At 39.7% G+C, this 13,009-nt stretch overlaps 1 protein-coding gene across 5 annotated transcripts in view; it reads left to right on the forward strand.

Moving 5' to 3' along the window:
- LOC132895332 (short transient receptor potential channel 5-like) overlaps positions 1-13,009 on the forward strand; it is a 244,748-nt gene that overhangs the window by 152,871 nt on the left and 78,868 nt on the right. For all 5 annotated transcript variants that reach the window (XM_060935791.1, XM_060935792.1, XM_060935794.1 and 2 more), the window contains one exon: positions 7,413-7,552. In XM_060935791.1, coding sequence (XP_060791774.1) covers positions 7,413-7,552 — 140 coding nt within the window. The remainder of the gene's footprint in view (positions 1-7,412; positions 7,553-13,009) is intronic.

Consider the following 13,009-nt stretch of genomic DNA (forward strand, 5'->3'; position numbering starts at 1 on the left):
AGTCCAAAGACATGCAGGTAAGGTTAACTGGTGACTCTAAATTGACCGTAGGTGTGAATGTGAGTGTGAATGGTTGTCTGTGTCTATGTGTCAGCCCTGTGATGACCTGGCGACTTGTCCAGGGTGTACCCCGCCTTTCGCCCGTAGTCAGCTGGGATAGGCTCCAGCTTGCCTGCGACCCTGTAGAAGGATAAAGCGGCTAGAGATAATGAGATGAGATGAGATCTCGGAGCACTCTATATAATGAACATACACTGAGTTCAACATACCTGTACATAACACCGTAACACAAAAAAGAAGAGCTGTGACATGCAATCTTCACACACGGGAGTAGCCTGTTAGCAGAGGAAAACATATGGCCCTTTTCCACTACCCTTTTTCAGCTCACTTCAGCTCGCTTCAGCTCACTTCAGCCCGACACGGCTCGCGTTTCGACTACCAAAAACCAGCACGACTCAGCTCGCTTCAGCCCTGCTTAGCCCCTAAAACTCGCACCGTTTTGGAGTGGGGCTGAAGCGAGCCAAACCGTGCCGACTGAGGCTGGGGGCGTGAGCAGACACTCCCCTGTGCACTGATTGGTGAGGAGGAGTGTCCTCACATGCCCACACACGCCCCGCGAGCACGCTGGGATCTGTAAACACCGCAAACCCGGAAGAATAATAATTACGAATTACGAGAATTTCTGAAGCCTTATGCGCCTCGCCTCATCTATACGCTCTTGCCAGTATCTGTTGGCCACAGCACCAAGACCAGCAACACTAACGACTCCATGTCCTCCATGTTTATTGTTTATTATTCGGGTCGTGAGACTACCGCTTAAAAGATCACTGAATCAGTGACATACAGAGCATCGTGCACGAGTTCGCGGAGCGCAAGGCTCGTCGTATGCCCTTCAAATAATGCGCGCAGTAGGCTATTGATGTTTTATTATGAGCCATGTACAGTATGTCGCCTAATGTTTTTTTGTTTCTGAGTTACATGTTCGTTTGAAGGACTTAATGTACAAAATAACATAGTTGCACCCCGTAGTGTTGAAATTGGTAAACACAGTGCATTCAGTGAGGTTTGCACCGCCCTCCTTTTATTTCTGACTCTTCCTGTCACCGTTGCAACCTCTGAGCGCTCATTCGTATGCCCTTCAAATAATGTGCGCAGTATAGGCTATTGATGTTTTATTATGAGCCATGTACAGTATCCTAATGTTTTTTGTTTCTGAGTTACATGTTCGTTTGAAGGACTTGATGTACTAAATAACATAGTTGCACCCGGTAGTGTTGAAATTGGTAAACACCGCAGTTGCGGACATTTTGTAGCCTAAAATGATGTTATGATAAGCTTTAATAAAGGGCCCGGTCATTTGCCCCGCCCCCGGCCCGGCTCTGACTTGTTCCGCCACTGTCACTGATGTCACTGTTTGCGCTACTTAACGACATCACGTGACGTCCACCCACTTTCGCTAACTCCACCCAATGTGTCCACCCACTTCCAGCCAGCACGGTTCAGCGCGGTTGTAGTCGAAATGCAACTCCAACAGCCCCGCTCAGCTCGACTCGGCACGGCACGACTCAGCCGCGTTTGTAGTGGAAAAGCGGCAATAGGCTACTGAAAACCTCATCTTACAAAATCACACCGTATGTATCCTAAGCTGCATGGTCACTATCTTTGTCTACCTGTTTATTTTTTCCTTATTAAGCATCTGTATCAGTCTAATACTAAAAATATATGCTTTTACGATCTATCAATGAAACACACACATACCTTTCCTCAGTTCAGCAATCGCAGACTAAGGGGAAATCCGTGAGAACAACAAAACGAAAAGAAATCTCTTAAAGGGGCAGTACAGGTTTACATTCTCAGTGTAACATAGCATAAAAGTAGAAACAAATCAGGAATTGGTGAAGTTTCAAAGAAAAAAGAAAGAGGGAAAGTAAACTTTTATTCTTTACACCCTTACATAGTGTTCATATGAAAGAATATAAATGATTGTCGATTAATATTCATAGCTTTCAAGGCTAACCTCGAAAAAACTGAGCCACATCCAATAAACAATTCCATTTAATTGAACTGAAATTGACATTCGCGTTTCTGACTTCCATTTTTTTAAAATGGCATTCCGACCACTAAGATCTCAATATTTTTCATCAAAACAACTATAGTTATATTCTAATAGTCATTTATTTATATGAATCAGTTTGATTTGAAAAAAATAAGTCGGTAAAGCTATGAAAACTAATTTCAAAGTCTTCCATGAATCATAACATCAAAACTGGCTGACTGAAAATGTTGCTGAATACTTCATCAGAAACAGTGAAAACTGGAGAACATCCCTATAAAAGTTATCTGATTGATATTTATGAGTAATTCAGTCAGAAACCAATCAGAAGAGAGCCTGACCACTTTCCTGTGACTCAGAAAGCACTGGCAGTTTCCTGATGTCACGTGAGCAGAGTTTTTACTCTGTTGCACCAAGTTCAACCTGCTGTTACTCCCAAAGTACTGAACAGTGTTGAGTTTCCCAAAAGCACTGTAGCACAAAGATCATCATTAAATGGTAGAGTGAGCAGCACAATGAACACTCTCTCTCCTAGTTAAGATGCTCTTAGCATTAAGAGGCTTTTGGGAAACCCACCACAGATCTTAATGAGAGAAATTTCTTTGGAAAGCAGAAATTACAAGCTTTTTAATGATAGTATTCATGATAGAAAATATTCAAGAGTTAAGCAATGACAGATTTAGAAACTTAAATGAGTGCCTGCATGCACACCTCAGCCAGCGAGCCTCATTTCACACCTCAGCCAGCGAGTGTCTGATATGCTGACTTAAAATCAATTATAAAACTTACTGGTCACCAGCAAAGAGAGGCTAAAACAGGGCTGATGTGATCTTGTCTTCTAGTATTTGGTAAAAGTCTTGCAGCTGCATTTTATACCAAATGAAGGAGAGAGTTTTGTTGTTGTTGTTGTTGTTGTTTTGCTTAACCGTGAGTCCAAAGAGTTGCACTATTCTAACTTAAATGAAAACTGGTAATGGATTTTGGTGGATCAAAAATAATTATTTCTGATTGATTTTCAATCAACTGGAGAAAGTTTTGGGACATCCAGTCTCGCATTTGTGCCAGCCAAGATACAAGATGAAGACAAAAAATGCTTTCTTCCCTGGTTTTAAGTGGGACATAGATCTGCATAACAACAATACTGGCTTTTGTACACTGCAAAAAACTGAAAACTGAATTTGAGGAGAAAATTCCTTAATACTAGTGAAATTATCTTGCTGCATGGACAGATAATTTTACATGACAAGACATCTTGGAACAAGTTGGTTACAATCTAGAACTAGTTTTAATAATCTGAGTTGGTGTCTTGTATTCTTCTAATAGGAAATGCTACATCGTTTCAACTTTATTCAAGATATTCTAGCTTGTTAAGATACTATTTTTGCAGTGTAGAAGAAGACACCAACTCTGAGATTATTAAAATGTAGGTATCATGCCGCCATCTTGGTCTAAGAACTACAACTCCCAGCCAACTTCCACATTGACTATGTCACGCTTGGGCGGGATCACGTACACATTCCTCAGGTTTCAACAAAAGGACTTGGAACCCAGCCATCTTGGCTCTTTCGTGTCGGACTCTGAACGAGACTGACCAGATAAAGAGAACTCATCATCAGACGTCTAAACAGCGCGTTTCCTTCTTTAATCTGCTCCTGATCAAAGTAGATATCGGAAACACGCGATTATCAACTCAAGCGAGTTATTAAACCGGTTTGCAAGTATTACTTGTCTTTTAACGCATACGCGACTGCGAGCAAAGGCAGTTTTCTGAAGAGCTCTTCTCTTTTCTTTCAAATCCGTGCACGGTGTTGAACAAAGACTTTTGTCTTATCAACTACGAAGATCACCAAAGAAAGCTTCAGAACTCTTCTCCTCTCTCACCGAAGCGCAACCTGCCGCCTCGAATTCCTTCAGACAGAAGACGAGACTCTTTGCAGTAAGAAAGGCATTGGGCAAACAGAAGTTTAAGTCTTAGGAATTAGTTATTCACTTAATGTGAAGTTGTATGAAGTTAAATGAAGTGTATATACTGAATGTTGGTTCTCTATCATTTGTTTATTGATTTAAAATTGGTTAATCCATAAGTCTTGCATGTACTCTCTCTCTCTCTCCTAACATTCTAATTTCATTTAACTCAGTCATATTGTGACCTCATTAAGATTTCAGTAGATTAAATAATATTAAAACTAGGGGGTTTAGCTGTTTGAAAAGTCTCTGTCTCCAAGGAGGGCTTTCAACACGTGTTCACAGGCCCTGACTGCATGTTTAAGCTAGCAAGGCAGAGCTAAACTCTTTGTTCTAGAAAGGAAACACGTGGCAAACCCCTCCTCCTTCCCCTTTGTTCCAAGAGGTCCTGTATCTCATCTTTGAATTAAATATCATAAGTCCTAAGTTTAATTCAACCTTGATAGCAATTCTCCAGTTTACATTTAAAGCCATATAAACTACAGATGACTGTTTGAATGTTTAATTTTAATTAAAGCCTTCAGCTTTTACACACTAGGCCTGAAAGCACATGCTAGTTAGCATCTCTTTGTTTGATTAGCCTACAAGCTAACCACTAGGCTGGAAGCACATGGCTAGTTAGAAATTCTTTTGTTCAGTTAGCTCACAAGCTAAAACTGCTTATGGAGCACTTGCATGTGACATCACATCCGCTCCAGATTGTAGACAAACGCCATCTTGGTGGTCAAGCGCCAAATTTCCGCCGCCTTTCCGACGCTGACTTTCTTTTTTTTTTTTTTGCCGAAATATTCAAAAATTACCGTGCCACAATGCCGGATACTTGCATGGCATATAAATGCCACAACAGGAGAGGTCAGAAAACAGGAAGAAAGTTTCATAGGCTGCCACGGGACCCTGACAGGCGCGCAAAATGGATTGCTGCTATCGGCCGGGCTGATCCGAACAACAAGAACAAGGCATGGGTACCGACTGGAAGGAGCGATCACTGGCGCCTGTGCAGTGACCATTTTATCTCAGGTTCGTCATGTATTTATTTCAGTATATCCATGTGGTTATTTGCAGCATAAGTTTATGACTTGCTCTAATAAAAAAAATTCCGGGAAGTGGGAGCCTGAGAAAAGAGGGTTGGGGCGGGGGGGTGGATTGGGTCTTTAGCGGTGTGGTACGAAAAAAAAAACAGTAAAGAGCTTATAAGAATTTACCACTGTCTTAGTAGTAAATCCTTATAAATATAAGGATCAATCCTTATAAGGACTTATAAATAAATATGCCCACACATCTTTAATTCTAAGAATTATGATTTATCAGTATTGCTAATTAAGGTAAAAACTAAGGAAATTAAACTGGACAAATACGTTTTTATTTCATTAAGCAGGTTTACCATATATACAGTAATAGTGATAGACTACTGATACTTGATCTAACTGATAATATAAAGTATTCAACCGTAATCGGCTGGTCAGTGCTATGCTAGATACTACTGATATATCTAGCATCAGTTAAGTGACTTACCAGGCCAACGACAATAGTTTTTTTCTTCTTTACAAGATGCCACATCTTAGGGGGGCTGACAAATCCTGAATTTCTGTAGAGATAACTCTCCAGAGATTTATAAGCATGCAGTGCTTCACCACTGAACAGCGAAGGAAAGTTGATTAGGTAATTATATACGTATGGGTAATCCACCTCCGGCAGTTAAATATCCACTGACACGGTCGTGAAAACTCCGTCCGGTAAGCCATAAGGGTCACAAATCTGTAGACCGTTTATTTTAGACATATATCTAATTATCTGTGCATTAGAAAAATGAGCCGTGTAGTCCGTCAGTTGAAAGTGATCCATTCTGTACACGAGTGCAGCAGTATTCAGCTGTGTTGTTGCCCGACAAGATGGCGTCTGTGTACTTTCCGGTCACGTGACTGCAAGATCTCTATATACACACACATGCTCACTAAACTTTGAGGATTCACCTCCTCCAAGATTTGCAGATAACATTCCACACACACACTGGCTGTCTTCCTGGCTTTCCCTGGCACGGAACATTCTTGGGCTAACCCCTCCTCCACAAACACGTGGAGTTAGGCTCTCCCTTTCCACACCACACACACACACACACTCTGTTTACAGAAGATTTCAATTCTGCTGCTATTAAATTGTTCAATTTTTCCTTTTCTTTTTATTAAAATTTTTCTTTTTATAATAAACTCCATTATTATTGAAATTGTGTGGTGTCTGTCTGCTGTTCTAAATACTTTTGAAGTCGCCCACATCGCAAAAGAACTCCTAAGGTGTATGAATAATTAGATGCAGTTTGGTAAGTGATAAATTTGAATTATCAAATTTTAAACGATTCTTCAATTGATTCTTTAAATGATTCACCTGATTCACTAAATGATTCACTTGATTTACTGACTCGATTCATTGAATGATTCACGTCACACGATTCAAATGAGAATTCACGATTCAGATTCAAATTCTATGGTATGATTCAATTCAAATGAGTCAAATTAAACGATTCAATAGGATTGATTCATTTTAACTATTAACCTTCACATTTAATGAGACTGATTTCATGTAATTATTAAAGATTGATCACTTATCCAATCTTGAATACACAATCATTAATTACACCTACAAAAACTAGCTCTAGACTGTAATCAACTTATTCCAAGATGTCTTGTCAAGTAAAAGTCCATGCAGCAAGATAATTTCACTAGCATTAAGGAATTTTCTCCTCAAATTCAGTTTTCAGTTTTTTTGCAGTGTGGAGTTTGTATTGAAGACATGAGAGGAAACATAAGGAGCCACTGTACTTATCGCAGTGGGTTTAAAAGAAAAATGCTTCAATGTTCATTGTCACACTTCAATCAAATATTTTATAGTAAATGTTTTATAGTATAGAGTGACCTTAATGAATTGTTTAATAGAGGTCACTTGGTTTTGAAATTGTGTATATGAACTATTGCTTAATGTTAATTTAGTGTCGCATTAATGTTAGAGCATCACTTTTCTCAAGCAATAAAGCCATAAATTGTGTATGAAGCTCATGTTTTAAAAAAATCACTTTTATGAAGCAAATTTAAAAAAGGAACTTAATAATTATTGACAAATTAATTTGTTAGTTTCAGGACAAATGCAGTGAAAATTACATTTCAATGTAAAGTCCCTTTTTTGTATTTTGATAACTTTCCTTGGTAACTCAGAAGCACGATCAAAGACAGGCATAAATTGATATAATCAAATCTTTCATTTCATGAAGACAGGTGAAATCAGAAGACATAGAGAAATTTTTGTGTCATAAAGCACATTGATCTGGATATATCCAGGTGTTTTAAGTATAGCCTTCATGATGACATTCCTGAATACCATCTCACAGATAGTTGTATCTTTGCAGGGTTTATATGGGCTGAGATTAAAGAGATGTGGGATGGAGGCTTTACTGAATATGTTCACGATTGGTGGAACCTGATGGACTTTGCTATGAACTCTCTCTACCTAGCCACCATATCTCTCAAAATGGTGGCTTATTTTAAGGTAAGCCCCTCAGATCTCAAATATTAAATTTTATCTATAATGATAAAATTGTAAATTATAATGTTTAACTACACAGAGATAGACTATATAGCAAAAGGTTTATGTACACCTAACCATCACACCCATACAGTTGTGGTTAGAAGTTTACATACAGCGACAAGAATGTCATCTTGGATATGAATGTCATGGCAATATTTGGGCTTTCAGTAATTTCTTTGAACTGTTCTTTTCCTGTGGCAGAATGCACAGCATACACTTTTAATTTACAAAACACACTAGAATTTGGTGCACAAGTTTTAATTTTCTTTGGGTTTTCTGAAATCAACACAGGATCAAAATTATACATACAGGCAGGGCCGCTGACAGCTTTGGCTGGGCCCGGGACAAAATGCTCTGAATGGGCCCCCCCCAACAACCCCCCTCGGGCCAACCCACACACACACCCACCTCTCTTATCCCAGTCTCTACTCACTCCAACCCTTAAATGACAGGTATTCAAAAACCATTCAACCGGTCAACAACCATTTCATTTTAGCATTTCAACATTTTTACAGTTTTAACATTTTAACATTTCCTTAGTCTGCAACTATTCAGGTGCGAAATGCAATGCGCCGGACTTTTGTTGTGCGTGCGTGCGTACTGTCCAGTGTGAAAAGCAGAGAAGAACACACCGCTCGAGAAATGGCGGCATATGATTGCAGGCTAATGTGAATATTCTTAGCTTCAATCAGATATATGAAACACAATGTTATTAAGCCGTTGTGGTTATGAAATGATTCAATGCCCTGTGTGTTTGATATGGTGTTCAGTGTGACTTGCTCTCCCCTCGTTTGTAACATGAATTGCGTGCCTTGGTTGGGGTTACTTTACGGGGCTGGAAAAAGTTGGCTGTGTCTTACCCAGTGATGGGAATAACGGCGTTAGAAATAAATGGCGTTACTTTTTTTAGTAACAAGTAATCTAACTAATTACTTTTTACATCGTTATAACGCCGTTCCCGTTACTTATAATAAAATACTATGCGTTACTTTATTAAAGCTGTTCTCATCTGGCACGCTGCTCGTTCAGCCTTTCTTTACTCTGCTTTCGTGTGGGGCGGGGAGACGCGAGACAACGGCACAGTAAGCCAATCAGAGTAGATTTGGACAACATACGTAGGTAGGCCACGCCTACTGCGCGCTCTTTCAATCGGAAGACACAGTGATGGCTAGCGGTCAGCCCAGCACTGCGCTTTCACATTGGAAATACAGCCATTACTTTTCATTACTTGAAATAAAAGGCAAGTGTTTACGTGCAATGCACATTATGTCGAGGAACAAGGCGTTTGTCCTCGTCAGTGGCCAGTAATTAGTAACATAATTTTAATAACTACAAAAATATATTACATTTGATAGATGTCTTATCTCACATTGTCCCACAAAAATATTAGTGTAGATAACGTTACTAATTGGTTCTGTTAAGTGTCCATTTCAGTCATTAAACACATTTAACATTCACTTTTATTATGATTACACTAATTGAATTTGATTTTTTTTGAGGGGGAACAAAATGTAACGGAATAATTACTTTCCCTGGTAATTAGTTACTTTTATGACAAAGCAACTCCGTTACTAACTGTTACTTTTTGGGAAAAGTAACTAGTAACTATAATTAATTACTTTTTGAAAGTAACGTGCCCAACACTGGTCTTACCTGGCTCAGCTGCCCCACTGCCTTTGCTCTGCATCATCCGAATCTTTTTTAAAAATATTTATGCAGTGAGCCCCTGAGTCTCTTGGTTTCTTCCTCTCTTTTTCTCTTTTCTTTTCTGTGCTCCTGACTTGTGCATGTTGGCAAATGGCACGCATGCTGGTTGTCGAAGCGCTATGATCGAACGATGTCGTTTTTTTCCCCTTAATCAAAGAGTCAGACCAAACCATTTTTGCATTAGGCGTGGTAGGGGGTTCTTGACGCCTTTTTCAAAGACAATAAAGGCAAAAGATCTAGAAATCATTTATTGAATGCAAATATAGCACATTTCTCCCCCAAATCAACACATTTTGAAATGAAATAAAATAATCGCAACTTCATGAGAGCCCAGTTCTGTCCCCCCCCCCCCCCCCCCCCCCCCCCCATTCCTGGGCCCGGGACAATATACCCGTTTGTCCCCCCCCTGTCGGCGGGCCTGCATACAGGGTCAAAAATTTACATATGCTCACTTAGATTATTAATTCAGAGGTGCTGAAACTTCCAAAATGCCTCTTATCTTGCCAAGGCTGAGGTCTCTTAACTTCCTGTTAGTGATCATGATTGACTACAGCTGGTAGCTTCTCTGTGCCTTCATAAAAAGGGTTTGTTTACATCACTTATTGGATTGACCAACACACAATACAATGGGAAAGTCCAAGGAGCTCAGTGCAGATCTGAGAAAGAGGATCACAGATATGCACAACTCCAGAATGTCTCTTGGAGCCATTTCTAAACAACTGCAAATTTCAAGATCAGTTCAAACAATTGTATGTAAGTTACTGGGAGGTGTAGTCACTTTGCCAAGCCACTTTGCTTCAAGAAAACCCAAACTGTCACCCTCAGCTGAAAGGAAATTGGTTTGGATGGTCAGGAATAACCTGGGAACCACCATGGCACAGCCCTGCCATGAACTGGAAACTGATGGATCACAGTTTCTACAGTTCAGATCACCATGGACTAAGAGACTGCTATCCAATAAATAACCGCTGCTCCAAAATTGACACCTTCAAGCTTAACTAAATTTTGAAGCTGACGATATGGACAAAGAAAAGGCCTTCTGGAGGATAGCTGTATGGTCAGATGAGACAAAGATTGAGTTGTTTGGCCACAATGACCACCATGTACAGAGGGACACTGTACCAACTACTGGTAGGATCATCATGCTCTGGGGCTGTTTTGCTGCCAGTGGAACTGGTTCATTGCACAAAGTGGATGGAATAATGAAGAAGGAGGACTACCTCAGAATTCTTCAGCATAAACCATCAGAAACTTGAACACAACTTGGGACTTGGGAGTTACAACAAGACAGTGAACCCAAACACACATCAGAACTGGTTGTGCAGGATAAAGCAGGCTAACATTAAGCTTAAAACAAGTTCTGACTTCAACTCTATTGAAAATATATGGACTGTGGTTTTCCCTGTCGAGTTGAGTTGAGTCCATGCCAAGAAAAATAAAACACATTTAATTGAACTCTACTAATTCAACCATGAAGAGTCATGAAATATCCAACCAGAATTCTGCCAGAAGCTTGTTCATGGTAAACAAAAATGTTTGGTCAAGGTGAATTTTGCGAAGAGACATTTTACCCAAATATTAGGTGTGTTGTATGTATATTTTTGACCCTGTGTTGATTTCAGAAAACCCAAAGAAAATTAAAACTTGTGCACCAAATTCTAGGTTTTTTTTTAATTAAAGATTTATGCTGTACATTCTGCCACAGAAAAAAGAACAGTTCAAAGAAATTACTGAATGCCCAAATATTGCCATGATATTCATATCCAAGATGACATTCATGTCACTGTACGTAAACTTCTGACCATAACTGTATATGGGCCTTCTCTGTACTGTTTGCACAAAGTTGGAATCACACTGTTAGGTTTTGATCTGTCTGTACCGAAGGAGGTTGAATTAACAAAGTATGATCTAGGAATGTAGACCTCTGCTGCCTAAGAGATTCTGCTTCACGGATTGTCATGGAAACGCTCAAAACTGAAACTATCCCAAGCAAAAATGATTCAAAGTCAAAGGGGTTGCAGAAAAATTTAGCCCTTTATTAAATAAATTAATAAAAGTCAAGTACAGTCTGCAGAGTGAACTGGTTTGAAATCTCAAATCATCCATTTTTACAGCATTCCACCAATGCCAGACTTGCACTATATACGGATACATTTCTGCCACTCTCTTCCAACATGCCCAAAGTGAACTGCACTGTTCTCAATCTAAGGACAGACTTCCCTAATTATTCTTAATGTTAAAACAAACCACCTGTGCGAAGTGACAAATATGTATCCAAACAAGGTTTTTAAGGTAATTCCAATAATATACATCCAAATAAGGCTTGGTTCTAGTTTGAGGTTATTTCTAGTTCAACACATGCTTCAGGGTTCCATTAACAGTAGAAAGCTTTGATCAATCTATTTGTAATATCAGCTTCATTAACTCTTGACTGAAAATCAACCTGACTGGCTTTGAATCAAAATACAATCATCATAAACCAAATTATTGTTTATATTATGACATTAAGGCGTGTGTGTGTGTGTAGTCACATACAGTGCCTTGAAAAAGTATTCATACCCCTTGAACTTTTTCACATTTTTCCACCTTACAACCACGAACTTAAAAGTTTTTTATTGAGATTTTATGTGATAGACCAACACAGAGTAGCACATAATTGTGAAGTGAAACAAAAATGATAAATGGTCTTCAAAATTTTAAACAAATAATCTGAAAAATGTGGTGTGCATTAGTATCCAGCCCCCCTGCGTCAATACTTTGTAGAGCCACCTTTTGCTGCAGTTACAGCTGCAAGTCTTTTGTGGTATGTCTCTACCAGCTTTGCACATCTAGACACTGAAATTTTTGCCCATTCTTTTTTGCAAAATAGCTCAAGCTCAGCCAGATTGGATGGAGAGCATCTGTGAACAGCAATTTTCAAGTCTTACCACAGATGCTCAATGGGATTTAGGTCTGGACTTTGACTGGGTCATTCTAACACATGAATATTCTTTGATCTAAACCATTCCATTGTAGTTCTGGCTGTATGTTTAGGGTCATTGTCTTGCTGGAAGGTGAATCTCCTTCCCAGTCTCAAGTCTTTTGCAGCCTCCAACAGGTTTTCTTCCAGGATTGCCCTGTATTTAGCTCCATCCAGCTTCCCATCAACTCTGACCAGCTTCCCTGTCCCTGCTGAAGAAAAGCATCCCCATAGCATGATGCTGCCACCACCATGTTTCACAGTGGGGATGGTGTGTGCGCACACAGCGCTTTGCATTTAGGCCAAAAAGTTCAACTTTGGGCTCATCTGACCAAAGCACCTTCTTCCACATGTTTGCTGTGTCCCCTACATGGCTTCTGGCAAACTGCAAACGGGACTTCTTATGCCTGTCTTTCAACAATGGCTTTCTTCTTGCCACTCTTCCAAAAAGGCCAGATTAGTGGAGTGTACGACTTATAGTTGTCCTGTGCACAGATTCTCCCACCTGAGCTGTGGATTTCTGCAGCTCCTCCAGAGTAATCATGGGCCTCTTGGCTGCTTCTCTGACCAGTGCTCTCCTTGCTCGCTCTGTCAGTTTAGGTGGATGGCCATGTCTTGGTAGGTTTGCAGTTGTGCCATACTTTTTCCATTTTTGAATGATGGATTGAACAGTGCTTCTTGAGATGTTCAGAGCTTGGGATATTTTTTTATAACCTAACCCTGCTTTAAACTTCTCCAGAACTTTATCCCTG

The sequence above is a fragment of the Neoarius graeffei genome, chromosome 12 (assembly GCF_027579695.1).
Source record: "Neoarius graeffei isolate fNeoGra1 chromosome 12, fNeoGra1.pri, whole genome shotgun sequence".
In the NCBI taxonomy this organism is placed as follows: domain Eukaryota; kingdom Metazoa; phylum Chordata; class Actinopteri; order Siluriformes; family Ariidae; genus Neoarius; species Neoarius graeffei.